Source organism: Physcomitrium patens, chromosome 11, assembly GCF_059467195.1.
Source record: "Physcomitrium patens ecotype Gransden chromosome 11, ASM5946719v1, whole genome shotgun sequence".
NCBI lineage: Eukaryota > Viridiplantae > Streptophyta > Bryopsida > Funariales > Funariaceae > Physcomitrium > Physcomitrium patens.
Genome location: NC_143420.1, coordinates 1,663,084 through 1,682,315, shown reverse-complemented (window position 1 = coordinate 1,682,315; position 19,232 = coordinate 1,663,084). Strand labels below are relative to the sequence as shown.

Below are 19,232 nucleotides of genomic sequence, written 5' to 3'. Positions count from 1 at the left end.
GTGGCATATCGTCTAGAATTACCGGCTTCTATGAAGGTACATCCAGTCTTTCATGTTTCTTTGTTAGAGCCTTATCAAGAGTCATCTTTTCCTGGAAGAATACAATGTCCGCCACCTAGTATTGAGATCGAGAACCACGAGGAATACGAGGTTGAAAAGGTACTAGATTCACGACGAAGGTGGGGCAAGTTGGAGTATCTTGTTCATTGGTACGGCTACGACATTAATGAGCAAACGTGGGAGCCAGCTGAAAATCTCACCAATGCGCCGCAAAAGGTAGAGGAGTTTCATCAACAACATCCTCATAAACCTAAGCCGGTTCGACAATAGCTTCTTTCTGAAGCTTGTTCATCCAAGAATATAAGAGAAGGGGAGAGCGCCACCAAAATTCATAGTTGATGGAGTTATTTTCTCCAAGATAAAATAGAATTTTTTCAGTAGCCATAGTTTGGTCTTCTGATATGGATAGCCAAGAGATAGATACTATGCCAGTCAGATTATCTCAACCGACTAGCTCACGAAGGCGACCCCGAGATGAAGAACCACCTACACCACGACGACGATGGAGGATACCAAGTAATCGATCACTGGTGATTGTATTTGAGTCCGAGCCTGCTTACGATGGTCAACCAGAAGGCATATTTGCAGGACAATTTCACAATGAAGACATGGAAGTTCATGCTTGGTTAGAAGTTGAAGGAGTGGGCCACTACCGTTGGCTTCAAGGGCCGATGAACCACTTACCTCGTGAACAACAGTTGGAGTTCATAGCAGACGTTATGCGACAGATCTTCATTTTCTTGCATTGATACTGATTGACAACAACATTGCTTCTCAGAGACCTCGAAGCTAAAAGAGGGGGTGATGTTAGGAACATAGTCCTTAGAACCTTTTAGAGACAAGTTTCTAGAACCTTCTAGAGACAAGCTTCTAGAACCTTCTAGAAGCAAGTCTCTGGAACCTTCCAGAAGCTTCTTAGTTGGTAGAAGATGTTAGGGACATAGTCCTTAGAACCTTCTAGAGATAAGTTTCTAGAACCTTCTAGAAGCAAGTCTCTGGAACCTTCTAGAAGCTTCTTAGTTGGTAGAAGTTGCTTGAAAAGCTTCCTAAATAGGAGCATATATTGGAATCGAGGCTGAAGAGTTCTTCAGTCTCGACAACACATCTCTTGGAGCTCTAGCTCACCTCTCTGGTGTTGTTCTTGTATTCATCTGATTAATCTAGTTCTTGTCAGTTCTTCTTGAACTTTTTGGTAGATATCAAGTCTGTATTCTATGTCCGTGACATCAACCTATCAACTCTTAAGATAAAAAAATAAAATACGAGGTAACCTACCATTGACTACCACATCTTGCCACTGTTTATACCATCGTGCTATTGAATGTCATACCTTGCCACCAACTACCGCACCCTGTCACCGAGTTATCGAGTCTTGTCGTAATTTACCGCAAATCTTTATTTTTGTAGAAAAAATATATATATATATATATATATATATATATATATATATATATATATATCTTGAAATTTTTAACATTTTTTTTTTAAAGTTTTAACTTTATTATTTTATTTAAGGTACATTTTATTCAACCTTTTTTGCTTGATCTTATATTTTTATTCATAGATTTATTTATAATAAGTGCTTCAACTTCTTCAATTACCTCTACTATGTTTTCAACTATCACCATTGCATCTCAATATTTTTAAGCTTTTTTTATTTCTATCATTGGCTGTTGATAGAAATAATTATCTATAATAGGTAAAAATGACAAAAATAAATTTATTTACAAAAAAACTCTTGAATGTAATTTTTTTTGAAGAATCTCCTACTATAAGTACTTCAATTCCTCTTGCTATCCTTTCAAAAGTACTTCTTCTCCTTCATTGTCATCTTATACTTACATTGCAATATTAATATTTGGAAATGGAAAATCCACCCAAGCTTTAGAAGAATCTTTAATCGAGGTTTGATCATCAAAAGACTATTTTCTTTCCCCATGCATGTCATGATTGGACACATTTATGTATCTTAGATTTTCCAAATTTAAATGCTTTCAATAATAAAATATATCATATTATCTTACAACTATGATTATGTAGAAAAAAAATCTCTAAAGAAAAAATGATTGAAAAAATTCTCTCTATATTTCTTCCCACATTTGATGTGCTTGCACAACAATATAGGAACATAAAATTTTAGAGTCATTCTGATTTCATGTCTTATCTTCTTCTTGTAGAGAAATAAAACGAGCTACTCTTATATAATGTAGAAGCTTGTCTTATTGGAACCACGGTTCTAGAGTCTCATGTATTTAATATTTCAAAGTCTTAGAAGAAATTATACAAACATAAAAAAAGTGCTCATAAGCACTAGGTCAATCATGGTCATGACTATTTCTATCCTTATAAAAAGAATAAATATTCTACAACTAATTAAAGTAGAAAACAAAAATCAAAGTTCTATTCCTCCCATAAATGTGAGATGATTGGACATTTGACATATATGTGCTATATTACAAAATACTTTCTTAAAATATTCTAAAAAAATATGAAATTTTAATTTGAGGCTCATGAAGTTTATACCATGGATGCATCTATGGATTCAATTGGTATTGATAATTTAGAGGCTTATATGAATGACAAAACCTCTAATAATGAGTCAAATGATGCATCATTGATTTTCCAACAACACATATTATCTTGTGGGATAGAAGGTTTTTTTTATTGAAAAACCTTCAATTTGGCAAACTATAAATTTGATGACTATAGCTGGAGCAAATGTATTTTATTTCTAAGAGGAAACAGTGATGGTAAAATTACCTAAAAGTTCCATCATAAAATATAAACATAAAATATTTGCACCTTCAGCACGTCGGAGTCTAATTAGCTATCGAGATGTGCGTGCTAATAGTGATCACATCCCAACTACAATTCTACATAGGTAGGAGGTTTTGGTTCTTCCATAGAACCACAAAGTTGTAAAAAAAGCCTTTCTTGTGACAAATGGTTTATATTGGATTGCAATTTAGCCTCCTATTATATTTAATTTTACATCACCTATCATAGTGAGTCACATTTCTCTCTAGTATGGATAATTGAGACATCCATGATCTACATTATTTTAGAAGATAATTTCATGTATAACTGGGTATAATTTAAGATCTATAGATGCAAATTCTATAAAATTATGTCATGCATGTGTATAAGGCAAGATGATTGCTTGGCCTTTAATTTGGAAACTTCCACAAAATTTATCATCAATTCTTGGAAGGTTGCATGGTGATATTTGTAGTCCTATTAATTCAATATCTAGAACATTTCATTATTTTTTGGTCCTTGTTGATGCATCAGGCAAACAATCACATGTTTCATTATTATCAATTTAAAACATAGTATTTACCAATCTTATATCTATGCTTATTTATTTTTAAGCATGTTTTTTTTTATTATCCTATTAAAACATTGCTTATAGATAATGTAAAAGAATTTGTATCAAAGTCTTTTAAAGACTATTGTACTATAATATGGATTGAGTTGATATATTTTGTTTTGTATAAACATGCTCAAAATGGACTTGCAAAGTCATTTATAAAGCATATACAACTCATTACCTAGCGACTCCTTCTTCAAGTGAATTTACCTACATTTATGTAGGATCATGTAGTTTTCTATGCTGCAATATTAATATGCCTCCATCCTTCTTTTCTTAAAATTATCTTACTACAAGAGATCATTTTAGGTCGTATTCCAAATGTATCTCATCTATGGATATTTGGTTGCCATGCTTGGATTCTAATACCAGAACCTCAATAGCGTACCATTGGAGCTCATTGACAAAAGGGCATATATATTGGTTTTGATTCATCAAATATTATTTGTATTGTTAATCTATCAATTAGCATATTATTACGTACACATTTCTAAAATTATCATTTTTAAAAGAATGTATTTCCATCTCTTTAAAGAAGAATATTTATTCAATAAAGAAATACAATACTTGTATTTGAAGCACCAAAAATATTTACAATAAATCATGATTCTAAAACATCTTTGGTTGAAATTGAAGTTGCAAAGATTTTGTATCTAAAATAGATTGTAGATGAAACACTTGATGGCTTCAATGATGTACCTTGGATTACAAGAGTTCCAATTAATGAGGTTCAAAATAAACTTGGTCAGATTGCAATAGTACTAACTAATATATCTTAGGTTAAACCATCAAAAATTAAAAAGACTTGTGGACCAAATAAGCAGTTATGAAAGAAGAAGGCTGTAACATGTGATGATTCTAGTATTGTTTTTGTGGAAGTTCCTACTAAATCCAAATTACCATCAATTAATGATGATATGTCCATGTAAATTATACCTTCACCTTATACAATAGAAAATCTTGAAATCAGGAAGAATAAAATCAAGTTAAGTATAAAATTATTTGTTCTAAATTATGCTATAAATGACATTTGGAATAAACCATCTATTATAATAAATGAATCATTTGCATTCATGATTGCAAAAGGTTTTTCTTAGAGGAAAGAGGATCCTAAATCTCAATCCATTCAAAAAGCGATGCATTGCTCTGATTGATTAAAATGGAAAATTTCCATTGAAGAGGAATATATTTTTTTACATATGAAGAAAGTCTTTGGTCTAATTGTGGACACTCTTACTTCTTGTGTTGTGGAATTTATAATGATATTAGTATGTAAGAAAGATATTAAGGATCAAATAACCTGCTATAAAACTTGTCTTGTTGACTATAGATTTATCCAATGATTTGGCATTGATTATGAATTCATATATTTTCTATTCATGGATTCAATTATATTCTAATATATTATTAGAATAGAAGTTTATGCTATCCTTAAGATACATCTCATGGATGTGATAAGTGCATATTTGTATGGTTTTTTTTATACAAATATTTATATGAAAGTTCTTCCTAGTTTGAAAACAAGAACTCCAAATGCACTTGCTCTAGGACGATATTGTGGTATTAAATTACACAAGGCCATGTATAGTCTAAAATAATTTGGATGCATGTAATATCAATATCTTCAAGATTATTTAATTAAAAATAAGTTTGTAAGTGATCTATTAATTCCTTATTTATTTATGAAACGAGAAAAAATTGATTTTTTGATCATCACTGTATATGTTGATGATCTTGACCTAGTGGGTACTAGATTTATATGTGATGTAGCTACTAACCTACTTATTTGTGAGTTTGAGCTGAAAATTCTAGAAAAAACAAATCTTTTTATTAGTCTTCAAATTATGCATCTCACAGATGGTAGCATTTTTTTCTACCAACTAATATATATTAGATGAATCTTACAAAGATTTAATATGATTGATGCTTATCTATTGTTAATGCTAATGGTTGGACATGGTTATGATGGTCATAATCCATACCATCCATGCAAAGAAGAAGAGGAAATATTAGGAAATTAATATCTATTTTTTGCAACAATTAGAGCACTTTTATATTTTGTCACATTTACAAGATCAAATATTGTATTTGCACTAAGTATACTTGCAAGACACAATGCACGTCCAATACTATGACATTGGAATGACATCAAATATTTATTACATTATTTAAAAAGTATCAAAGATTTGGAATTGTACTACATACAATTTACAAATCCAAAATTAGTTGGATATTCTAATGCATGATATAAATCTAATATTACAACAGCTCAATCTCAAATAGGTTATGTATTCTTAAGACATGGAGTTGCAATATCATAGAAATCAATGAAACAAACTATAATTATAACTTCATCCAACCATGCAAAAATTATTGCTTTATATGAAGCATCTCAAGAATGTATTTAATTACGATCAATTCATAAACTTATTCAGACAACTTCTAGACTTTCATATGATAATTCTTCAACTATCTTATATGAAGACAATAGCGCTTGTGTTGCACAAATATAAGTTGGTTTTATTAAAGGCAATAGGACAAAGCATATTAATCCAAAGTATTTTAGTTATATCTATGACTTAGTTACTAATCAAGTACTTAAGATCAAGAAAATTGAATCTACAAATAACCTTGTTGATTTCTTCACCAAAGTTCTCCCTTTGTGCAACCATCACCGACTTACTTATGGCATTGGCATGCATTGACTTGCTTTTCTTCACCAAGAAAGTTAATGAACTTTTAAGATAATATTGTACTCTTTTTCCTTCATCTATGGTTTTTTCCTTGAATACAATAAGATTTTCTTAAATAAGGTTTTAATGAGGCAACAATTGTTAATCTTGTAAAATTATAAAAAAGTATAATTTCTTAAAATATAGAATATATAATCTTGTAAAATTATAAAAAAGTATAATTTCTTAAAATATAGAATATATAATCTTGTAAGATTAAAAAAAAGTATAATCTTTAAATTATGTTATTTTATTAATTAGCTTATTTGCAGGTATGAATAAATTTAAATTAGACATAAAAAAATTATTTGATAGAAGATCTAGCAGTATTTAAAAATTTGTTGAAATTTTATTTATTTCTTTGATAGCTATATATTCTACCATTATTTTTGTATTATTTCTACATACATTTATAATACACTTGAAATTTCTTTATTTTTTTGAAACTAAACTAATTTATTTTCAATAACAAAATCAATTGAAGAATAGAAGACAATATATATTATGAGAGTTTTTCACAAATCTTTATATTTTAGAAATTTAGAAAGATAGATTATAAAAACTTCTAAACAATCTTGTCACTAAAAGTAGAAATAATGTTATAAATATAGAACATATTTTAACTTTAAATATTATAAAGAATCTTTTATAATTATTCAAAAAAATAATAAAGTATTTTATATGATTTCATAAATTTTTATGTAATTTTTAGAAAACTTTAAAATCTTTAAATTTATTCTTTTAGCTTCTAAATAAGTTTTTAATAATTAAAAATAACTTAGAATCCTTTTTTAGTCTTTTAAAAACTTTAATAGAATATTTTAGTTATCTATAACTTTTAACAATCTTCAAGAGATATTTAAAGAAGATTTTTTTAATATCTAATTTTTTCTATAATTCTTAAAATCTTCTATAAAATTTTTTATAGGATCTAATTATTCTAATTTAAAAATAGACAAGACAAAAATCTTTATTTTCTTGCTAACTTAATTTTTTGCTTGATTTGTATATTGGTTTGTTCTATTGTTATATTTTGTCTTATTTCTAATCCAACATCAACTCGTATTTACTAATAGTTATTTTTCAAAAAAATATCATAATTTTTTTTTAAAATAAACAAAAAATATAACACAATCTGAGTGCATTATATTAGAATTTTTTTTTTTGAAATTATATAAAACAATGTCAATTAAAAAATTGTTCTTATAAATTATTATTTATAATTTATAGTAATTTTAAAAAACCATTTGAATTTATATTAAAAGACATAAATATATTTTTATTTTAAATATAAAAAACTTCAACTTCTTATAAATTTCTAAAATAATTATAAGACAACACCCTCTTTTATTTTTGAGAAAGCTTTCTCCTATGACTAACTTCAATAGCATATATGTAAACAAAACCCACATCCATTCTCAGATTTGAACTCAACTTCTTCCTAACATTAGAACAGAATGCATCATCCAAATTTTTTGATTACCAAGATATTCTTCTTTCTAATACTCTAAAACATTTATCTTCCACTCTACCAGCCAACTTTGAAATTTTCAACGAACACATTATGAAATATTTAAAGATTTTGTTTCATATATATATAACATCAATGATTTTTCATTGAAGTGAAATGATTGCACGGTCTTGTGCTGATTACTACTTTCTACAATAAATTCTGATTCTTAAACGTTTCAACTGAAAACGAACTCATGGAAACAATCACACTGATAAATTGCACTTGGAAGTTGCATCAGAGTTAATATTTGGTTTTATTGTTGTTTAATTTCATACCATAACAACTGATAATCGGAGTCTTCGGCATCACAGACGGGTAGTGATGAAGAGTGCAAGACTTCGAAAGCATTCGGCATTGTCAGTGTCGGTGAGCTTCAACACAAAACGACGACGAGAGTCGAAGCTGAGTAGTGGATTCCACCGTTGTCGAGACCCCACGTAATGAAACTCCATGCAGAGTTGCCTGTGGAAGTTGAACTCGCACATGCAGCGATGGCACTGAACCACGGAATCTTACACGAGAGCCTCTTTCAGGATCTCCATCTCTCGCTACTCCAACTCGCGATCGTATGTCTGACGACGTCAGATGCGGCAGCGAAAATCTTTTCTCAACTACGCATGGAACTGAAGATCTGGGGGTGAAAATCTAAGATCACTGCCTCATCAAGCCAAGCCGATGAGGCAGGCTGGTGTTTGATCCTTCGAAGCGAGTAAGCGAGATGCTAGTCTAATGAAGGGGTTCGTGTTGGGCCTGAAATGGAAGCGAATGGTGATTTTGAAGCACTTCTGTCTTCAACGGTCTTTGGATGATTGTCACAGAGAATTTAGGTTTGCTTGGAGTGTCTGTGGATGCTTGACTTTTGTCTAAATCCAACGTTGGAATACCTTAAACCGTCAACTTAACGTTTCTCGGAGAAGGGGGGATTTGGTTTTTTTTTTTTTTTTTTTTTTTTTTTTTTTTGGGGTGGAGAAATAAGGTGATGATGTGCTTAGAATTGCCGCAGTGGTTTAATTGATGAAAATTAATAAACCAGTTTTTGCATTTGAACCTTGAATCGAGGCGTATACTTGAGCAAACCCGTCTACTTCCATCACACTAAACTACACCTTTCATCCTTGTAAAGTTTGCTAAGGGTTCGTGGGTTTGGAATGTATTTGGAATCTTTGTACAGGAAGAATGAGCAGTTTTGGACGAGTGCAGTTTACGTAAGGTCTACGGGTTGGTTCAGGGGCATGACACAGTATTTAGATAGTTGTTGCCATTGATGCATTTTGTCTGGAAAAAATTGGAAGAGTGATATTGATTTTGTTGCAGGGTAGTAACCTCGTCGTTATCATTTTTTGAAATTTGTCAATCATTCTTTAAATTGTGGTTTCAAGTGAAATCGCTACCATGAGCTGAACCTACTACTGAATGTATATTTGACAATTTGAGTTTCTAAACATTAGAACTCTACAATCTGTTCAAGAGTTGGTAAGAAAGAGATAAATCAAATCCTACTTGCAAGATTATTGCTTACGGAAGTTGCTACTCCAAATGAGAAGACATGGTTGTTGCATTGCAACTTGTTCTAACAACATTAGGCCATCTAAACCAAGAATTTGTTGTGATAAGGTTTGTCCACATATGGCTTGTTAACAGAGGGCTTATTATATGTGTATATATGTATTTTTTTTTTTTTTCTCAATACATTAACCTTGACGTGCTTGACAAAGTTTGACAATACTCAGCTTGCATTTATGTTAAGTAAATAGTTGTCAATATTGTACAATGCAACAAAAATTACACCTTTATTTCAATTTAAGATCCTTATATTTTATACTTATTTTTAAAATATAAATTTAAGAAATTTTAAGAAATATTATTAACTTTCTATGTGTGTATTTACACATTCTATTAATATAAATTTCTTATGTAGAGAATAAACAAGTAATAATCTTTTCACACTATTATGTGATTATGCTAAAATAAAACATACTACTTTGTGAGTTTTAAAATAACTGCATTCCATATCAATTTTTTCTATATCTAATATGTAGCTGATACGTTGTAATAATTATGGCCAACTTTTCAGCAAATATTTGGAAGAACAAAATAAATAAATAAATAAAAATGTTTATAGATTTGAAGAAGATATGTACACAACTAAGCTTAGGAATGCGGGGGAAAAAACCGTTCTGGAATCATATTACAATTTGAAACCGTATTTGGAGTGCTCAAGAACTATATTTCTTGTTTCGAAACAAACTAGTATTAAAAAGAAGTCGTGTTAGTAGGCCCATCTGAAGCTATAACCTGAATAAAACAGTTCGCTAGGTCACAAACCATTGGCAAGGGTTAAACCTCTTAGGTAGTAACATGTAAAAGCCCACAACCGGAAGATACGTGTTCCTTGTAACATGTGCACAATTCCAGAGATTAAGGGACAATCTCCCATAATCCATCTGAATAATTCTGGACAATGCCACTGTCATCGTCGAAAACGTCTCCCAAGTGAGCGCGATCTCTGATGAGATCTGGGAGGTGTCGAAGCCCTCCTGCGGGTAGAGAAGTGATTATCATCCCTGCTGGTTGGATTTGTTGTTTTTGTCCGCCGCTGCAAGTCATCAACGTGCTTTCTCCACAACGACTCGCGCTCTCGTCGCGGCATTTTGCTGTAACGCGGGTCTAGTTTTAATACCTTCTTAGCTTCGTGCCAAGAGTCCAGTGGTGTTCTCCCCTCCTCATCGTGCTTGGCAGCAGCTTCGGGAGTGATCAGATCTGAGAGGAGCGACCGAAAGTCTCGGACACAGCGCTGACCCAACAAGTCCCCAAGAGCAAATTCAGAAGGTTTCAAGAGTGTTCGAATATACAAGCAGATAAGTGGCATAAGTATGTTCGATCCTCAAATCCTGGTAAGTACAAACTTGTGTGGTTTTACGCACCCTGTCAGGCTAACATACCATGTGATTTAAAAACGTTAACACTTCAATGACTATAGGATTTAGGATTGGAAGCATACACTATACAATCCATCAATATGCACCCGAAAGATTCGCTCCCTCTCTGTGGCATCAATGTTTGAATTAGAAGCACGACCCAAAAGATTCTTCTCTAACTGGGTCCGCGCTTCAGTCCAAGACGTCTGTGAATGTCAAATATAAGAGCCATAGAATCAATACACAGCAGAGAGCTAAAAGCATAAAGTTAAAAACTGTCGATGCCTGGAAAAAAGAGCCTATGCACGACTACCAAATCCACCAAAACATAAGCAAGTCCCATGGTTAGTATTGATATTACATATATAAAAAGGAAAAAAAAATCTACGCATGTGCGCTGCACATAGTATGTTAAAAATAAGCGCTACTCTTCATCCCCTCTAAACGAAGGAACTAGTGACAGAGTCTACCTCAGGATCCTTGATTTTCTCAGTCAGAAGAGCTTGATAAGCTGATGCAGCATCCTTCCGACGAGATTTTACACGCACTCTCTCAAGCTCTTGTTCCTCCCGCTCCTTGCGCTTACGTGCATCTCGTTCTTTCTCTTTCGATTTCTCCTGTACCAATGCCATCAAGCGAATGAACATTTGTTCAAGGAAAAAAATTCAACGCCATTGATGTCCATTTGCAATCCAACAGAAGACCATGGTTGATTTTTACGAAGTCATTTCTGTCATGCAAGCCAAGTATGAAACATTGACGCCAAATATAGAAAATCATGATTGGATTCGTCGATGAAAAACATGAACGAAGGTATCAGTAATCTCTACATATTCCATTCTGTAACAATAATTTACCAAACAACAGCGTCATACATGCCAGTGGTCATAAAGTCAGCGTTCTAAAACTTCAAATATAGAAAGTGAGCTAACCTCTTCCTTCTTAGCTTTAGCTGCTCTCTCCACTTCAATCTCTGCTGCCTTCAATTCTGAAATAATACCATTGAACAGCACTTCTCTTTCTTCCCGCTCAACAAGCTTGTAACGAGGATCGGAACGTAGATTTTCTTTAACCTGAATCACAACACAAAAAATCAGACAAACAAGAAACCAAAAGAGAGCTAATTTAGGTGTATGGACCCAAAAAAAACTGTGTCCAATCGCTGACTTAAGAGTATAAATAAAATTTCTCTGGCTCCACCGATAATGCCATCAACCCTGAGAATGCGCCGGGTGCATTGAAGGCAAACACTACATCTTTCAAGTTATGGACTTCATAATGGGAATAATAAAAAACAATAACATGGATCTTAACTCAAAGCAGCCAACAAGCCATTGAAACCAAATACCATTAAGTTGTTCGAGACCACAAATAAATTAAACCCCAAGAAAATAGGCCACATCGCCACTCGATTCCATGAAACATCCTTTACCTTGGACCAGCGACTAGTTGAATTGATATCACCCTTCTCTGATACAAGAGCTCGAAAGCCAGCCACAGCAGCAACACGTTCAGCTCTAACTCTCTCCTCCTCAGCCTTCCTCAGTGGAGCAACCCTGCAAGCCAACGTGGATAACTCAAAAGCTGCCTAAATTTCGATTTTTACGAAAAAAGATACAAGATACAGAAAGCATTAGACACAGAATCGGAACATGAACGTAAACAAACCGCATAACTCGATGAAATGCTCAAGTGAACGATTATCCAAACATAAATATAACATGCAGCCATAACATAGAGAACGTAGAGTATCTTGAATAAACACAAAAAAACAAAACGGCCTAGAAATGAAGGAAAAGACAGGATATACTCGAGTCTGCGTCTGAACAGCGGATACAAGAAAGAAGAAACTAAAATCTATTATAAAATAGCGGTACAGAAATACACAACACACTCTGATAAATAAACCTAAAATCAATAGATTGAACACTCCCCACCACATCCATTCTAAAGATAAAAACTATATTTCAGAGAAATGGAAAAAGGAAAAGGAAAAGGAAAAGAAAATAAACAAATAAAAAATAAAAATAAAGCAAGTTCAATCGGGTAACTCAGTTTGATCTCATCTGTGGAGAGTCCCACAAGTTCCAGTAGACCTAGCAAAAGGTAAATTAGCAACGATGGACTTTTATGGCCTGGTCAAGCTACAAAACGTATGCATTAGGCAAAGATATTGCACCTCTATTCCTGTAAAATTATGGCCATAATATATTGGAAAATAACATAAGAAACGCATGCTATCCAAAGACCATGCTGAAATGTGGGCATCGGAGCAAGGAGCTAGTGTTGGTAACATACATAAATAGGAAGAGCGTAGTCCATCAAAACAAACTAATAATTAAGGGTCGTACCAGAATACGACTTTAGTATTGAAAATGGAAAGGTGATAAGAGATTGAAGTTGCTCGAATGGTGGACGAAAATCGTCATAAAAGGGGAATGTATACCTGATGCCACACAAGGCTCGGCAACATCGCAGAGTGGGTCAGGGTTGCTTCTTTAACATCCACATAAACATTGAACCATATATAATGTCAGCTAACCACTCATATCTTTGCAATTCCTCCTGCTAAAACTGACTGTCTAGGAGGATTTATTCATCCGTAAAGCAATCAAATGAAAAGACACTAATAGATTGTCGAATATTAGCTCAAGAAGAAATTTGTGTTTCTAATCCAAAAATCCAAGGTTCAAAACGTACATCGGCACGATGTGCAATCTCGAAGACTGTAAAAACACCTTGAATCGTTCTATACTATTCCTACAACCACAAGTGACGACCATCGAAATCACACCAATATCTGACATATACAACATGAATGTGCAGGTATTGATTAAAGATTCGGGTACAATCTCAAGTGAAGTCTCAGCGCATTTAACCATGCCAGAACAATGCAGACAAAAGATTTTCAAGCAATTTTAGGTACTAAGAGAACCTATCCTCATTTCTAGTCATTCACGTGGACTGACTGAAAGAAAGCACACGGACACATTGAGGACCATCCCTTAATTGGACCACATGCAACAAAGATCAACAATACAAAGACATCACCAAACCTGTCGTTCAACAAAGATTCTCGATGCTTCCGCTCCAGAGCTTCAAAGCGAGTGTCATGGCCCCATTTTCTCACAAAACTATCATACGTAGTTGTGTGCGAGATATCCTGGATAATAATATCAACCTCGTTATCAGCGACTCCTGGACATTACAGACGTGATCATCAATGTAGACAGTCGGTTGAATGACATGACACACCTATCCCAAGATGAAGCCCCTCGTTGATCCGTTTGGAATAAACTTCGCATTTCCAAATCCTACCTTGAAGAATAATCGTTTGTACAGGATTCAATTATGCTCCATGAGAAGCATCAGACTTACAATCGAACAGCTTTCAATGCTCAAAAATTGCAACTCAGTCCATTACGACAGGGTTATATGAAGCACAGATCTTTTGAGGTTGCAACCTACCAGAAGACTGCAATAAGTAGACAACTGAGCTTAAACCTGAGAAGCCACATCTCTGCAAATTGCTGGAAAGACCAAAACTGTATAATGATGAAGTCAAAGCTGCAACAGTTCAGCTGAAGAACACAAGAGATACCACCCGTCCATCGCCGACCCTCCCTCCAAAAACAAGTGGAAGTTCATCAAAGTTATAAGGAATGAGACACCATCATAGACATTACAGCTGAAAGAGAGCATTCGACGACTTCTACATCAATTACTGATAGGTAAGTAGGGAGAAAGAGGAAATAGTTAGAAGGAAAACCTTTGCTGCTTCCTCCAAAAGTTGCTTGAATCCTTCAATGGCAGCCTTTTGTGCAGCCCGCTTCTCCCTTCGCTCAACGTCAGCCCTTGTTCGCACGTAGTGTTCAAAAATAGACCGCCTCTCGGTATGACTTGGAATAGCCTACAAAAAAATCCGTATAGTTAAACTGCAGAACAATTCATAAGATATTACAGAGACCTTCAAAAAAATAAAAAAATAAATAAACTACTATTTAGAACTTGCATTTATAGTTAATTCCAGATCACCAAACATAATCAGCCTCAGTTAGCAAAAAAGTGAATCTTCCTTGCGCTGGAAACTAAAAGCTAGTTCGCTTTGTACACAACACACGACACAAGCATCCCCATGGCAATACATTGACGATGACTAATGCAGTGTTACAATGAAACGTTGCGCACCTTGAATCGTGGATCGAAAATGATTTTAGGCAGTTCTTTTTCCCATTTCGAAAATGGGGCTACTCCCTTCTCCTTCAGCATTTCCTGCGACAGGATCTAAGGTTTTAGCAAAAGGTACATCAAAGTATTCACCCACAACAAAGCAAAATAATGTAAAATACACATAAATCATACCAATCCAAGCAAGCAGCTGCCACTACGCAGTCCAACTCCATACAGGCGTACTTCTGGTTAAGTGAAGCCTGTTAACAGGCAAATTGTCTGAAGTCCCACAAGAGACACCAAAAATATAATAATAATTATTACTACTATTATTATTTTTTTTTTTTTTTTTTTTTTTTCAAAAAAAATCACCGTCATCCTTGCAAAGTCACGTCACACAACCAGCTGATGACACAGTTGAACCCCTTGCATATAGACAATATACTCAGGCCATAGGTTGAAACAAATGCAGCCTCTAGTGATTAATATTTCAAATAATTTCATGGTCGAAATATAAGGGCCAGAACATGCTGTGCAATCTGGAGGGACATAAGCCTGATGAAAGTTATTTAATTGCAGTCCATAGAGGTAAGCAAAGCTTCCGTTTTCATGACGTGGTGAAACCAAATCTTACCTTGAATTCATTAACTTTCTCCTCCTTGGTTGCCCCTGGATCCTCTTCTTCACTATCAGATGATTCTTCTGAGGATTTATTATCACCTTTCTGGGGCTTATCTTTTGTTTGGTCAACCCCCAGACCCTTTCCATTACTAGCATCCACTGACGATACACCATTTAAGGTATTTCCTGCAACTGGAGCGGTCCCAGTTGTTGGTGACACCGTCACTTGGGCACCTGCATCTTGCAGTTTTTTCTTGATGAGGTCTAAGGCAGAATCAGCACCAGGTTTGTGCCCCGTCGTTTCACGACCACCAGCTGATACTGATACGTTGAGGGTAAAAGATACAGGACTCTTATCTACAGGAGAAATGCCAGTAGGAACGCTTTCAAAGACCAGCTTCCCAGAAACCTCTTCTTGATTCATACGAAGTTCAGCAACTTCGGAAGGCACTTCCCAACAACTTGCCTGAAAATTGCAGTCAAATACCCTCAGTAAAAAAGCCAGAATTTAATCTGAACTCAAGCAGATTAATTGCATAAAACCCATCAACTGCATTATCATCAAACAAATCCAACCCCTACATCCTGCCAATGCGCCGCTAACGTAGCACGAAGACTTCCTCAGTCATTTTCGGTCCAAGATGAAATTGCTGAAACGAAACACCTTCGTCAAGCTTAATGTCAACGAAATCAAGCTCTATTACATCGCAGACTAAGTACTTGTGATCCATTACCTGACTTTTTGTGTTATAGTAGTACTTTTTGCCATCGTCAGTTGTCACTAGCGCCCAGTCAGTGGGACTCAGACGCTCCCTGTCTCACATCAAACCAACATCTCAGTCCTCTGTTCCCAACATTGCTTCATTTAAGCAAACATTGCATTCTAAACATTAAACAATTTCAGTCTATGTTACAGTGTTTCTGCAATTAAAATGCAGCAGATTATAAATGAAACATTCCCTGGTTTCTCAACTTTACAAAAAACATATCATCTTTAATCAACAGCCTGCATTAATGAGGATCCTATGAAGGCCCGACTAAGCAGTTCGATTACACATTCACATCTAGTACAAGCCAACCAGCAAGGACATTCAGTACCAGATATTTAGAGATATGTAGGCATCAGCATAACTCTCCGGTGCAAAAAGCAGATAACACCCTGGAGGTCCTCACTCACCAAGAGACAGGCGTGGGATGCGTTGTCACCTTCGCTGGCTGCGCATTCCAAATAATACATACCAGCAAAAATGCCACCATAAGTCTGATGCAATGATTCCCGGTAAAGCAAGGAACTGGAACATGATAAGCACACCCATCAACATCAGCTGTTAAAGCACCCCAACCAAGCGATTCAATACAAATAGATAACAACCGAAATACATAAACATTATAAATCACCATAACAATTTAAATTTAGGAGGTTCGAATAAATAAAGAAATAAATATGTGCCTCGGCATGTTACCTCCCCTTTGAAACCATCAGGTCGTGTATAAGTGGACTGGGCAGTGACAGAATTATAATAATAAACTGCTCCATTATCAGTCTTATGAGCAGTCCACACATCTGCAGGATCGACAGCAACCTGACTTGGACCCTTCTCTGTCTTTGAACCCGACAGATTTAACTGGTTGTCTAACAGAGCAACGGAACGTCTACTACTACCAATTGGGCTCCTAGTTGAATCAGTCGTCGTCGTCGTCGTCATTATAGGGGACCTTGCAGCTGGTGGCCCAGGATGCTCTTGTGTCCAGATCACAGGACGCTGAGCAACTTGACCAGACGTTAAAAGACCTGGAGCAGGTCCTACTGGCATTGCATTGACAGACGGTCCCAAGGGACGCATCTGTGCCTGGAGAGGTCCTGGATAATTGCCGGGATAGACCATGTACGAGGGACGCTGGAATTGTTGCGCTGACTGCATCCAGGGGGGTCCCATTTGTTGCAGAGGCCCCATCCCAATATTGGATGAGTATCCATGATAGGATGGCTGCTGAGGGGGCTGCTGAGATGAGACAATATTATTTGGAATACCCTGGTGTAATCCAGAAGAAACTGGAGTAGATGGCAACATCCCTGCATTTGAATCTTCGTTTGAATTAGGCCTAGCTAGATTGGAACTCAGAAGCATGCCATGATTTGGTTGCAATTGGGAAGAATGGGCACCATACTGAGCACCAGGTGTCGTGGGAGGGGCAAATATCTGAAGCAACACAGGAGAGAGATGATCATCACATAACAATGCTCACAACTTGAGCTAAGCAGACCTAAAATTGATCTAGAAAAGAAAATTCACTGGGTTATAAACAAATCCACATCCTGAGTTCTCAAATAGTATCTGAGCATGCATTGTAGCTCCGAAATGAGACAAGCAACTTACAGGTCGAGCAGCTGAGTTACTAGCGTTAGGATTTAGATTAAAAGTATTTCGTTGTGCAGCGACATGCGTGGGAGGCCCAAAAGGAGGACGTTGCGGTGGCCCTTGACGATGACTAGCAGCTGTATTCCAAACTTCCCAGTAACCTTGTGTGGCAGCCATGGGTGTAGCTGTGGTCTGCGTTGCAGAAGCCAGTCACGCGGGGATGTCCATATCGTCCCCTACAAGTACCAAACACTCGGTTGAGAGGATCGAAACCGGAAAGATGATCGATTACCGTTGCGATCACCTAGACTACAATTAATTTCAAGAGCAGCTAATACAAAACCTCACGAATAACCAGCGTTATTACGTAGAAAATTCACCAAAGCTAAAATAAAATTATGTCAAGTTTGCTGTTGCAATATAAGGACTTTTACGTGTAGCACAGCCCATCGGACTAACAGCCTCAAATTCACTATCTTCGCTCGCATGCTCAAAATTGTATTGATGAAAGGTTCAGAATAGTCGATTCCAACGATGAATAATCCCGACGAGCCAAAAAAAAAAAAAAAAAAAAAAAAAAAAAAAAAAAAACTGAAACGGTGAAAGCTGTAGGGCAAGTAGCAATGTTTTTCCGCAATTTCCACCAAGAAATCCCTCAAAGAAAATCCCCAAAACCTAACTCCAACAACATGCCAGTCGGGAGCCTGCGCTCAATCAGATGACCTTAAGTGCAGCAACAGGCCCTCCACACGATGCAAATGCGTAGATCGCTCGATCCAAAAAAAAATCTCGTCTGAAGCTCCAGATAGAGTGCACCAGTAAGCTTTCATTGCACCTCTCATTAGCTCTGATCGTCATGGAGACTCTTCCACGAAACAAAAGCACCAAAAACAAACCTCGATTTAATCCCTAATTAAGTGAAAACGACTCACAAAAAGTGCGCTCACCTAAACCATCAATCCAGATTGCCAATGTTGCGCACAATTCCTCAGCTTCTCAGCCTCCTCAGGAAATGTCACTCACAGCAATATTCTAAACCACCTCCAACCCTGGGGAGTCCAGCCAAGAAACGTCCAATTTCGCAACCGAAAAGCGCAATTGAACAGGAATTAAAAATGCAGATCAAGTGTGCGAGACGGAGAACGGCGGGGTGATGCAATCCCACCTCGGATCGAAGAGGCTACACGACGATTGTACCGCGCTCGGAAGCGATTCAGCTGTTCGGCAATTGTCGCAACCAGTCCCATTAGAAAACATCCTCAGACTCCCTTCCACCCGAGCAGGGAACTACCACCCGGGTGTGTTCCAATCAGGAAATCTCTTACAAGGTATGACTTCGGCGGGGTGATTTGTAGGGGTATGAATCAGGATATAGATCTCCTAGTCCCGATATAGATCTATGCTGGGTGTAAACGCAACAGGCTTTGTTTATTCATAATAATTCAAGACATTGTTCATTTTTAATAAAAATATATTTTATTAATTATA

General features: G+C 35.6%; 1 protein-coding gene across 2 annotated transcripts; it reads right to left on the bottom strand.

Moving 5' to 3' along the window:
* Positions 1-9,774: 9,774 nt before the first annotated feature.
* Positions 9,775-19,056, bottom strand: LOC112288768 (pre-mRNA-processing protein 40C). 2 transcript variants are annotated; one of them, XM_024533312.3, is made up of 14 exons: positions 18,910-19,056; positions 17,763-17,980; positions 16,848-17,585; positions 16,562-16,599; positions 16,119-16,197; positions 15,398-15,850; positions 14,782-14,865; positions 14,363-14,503; positions 13,650-13,756; positions 12,026-12,149; positions 11,526-11,666; positions 11,064-11,210; positions 10,677-10,799; positions 9,775-10,469 (listed from the first exon to the last, which is right to left on the bottom strand). In XM_024533312.3, exons 2-14 carry the CDS (start codon positions 17,919-17,921, stop codon positions 10,146-10,148), a joined length of 2,658 nt encoding a protein of 885 aa, XP_024389080.1. In that variant the 5' UTR covers positions 17,922-17,980; positions 18,910-19,056; the 3' UTR covers positions 9,775-10,145. The 2 variants fall into 2 exon arrangements, with proteins under 2 accessions (XP_024389080.1, XP_024389079.1); XM_024533311.3 differs by having other exon boundaries at positions 18,692-19,030.
* Between the last annotated feature and the right edge of the window lie 176 nt (positions 19,057-19,232).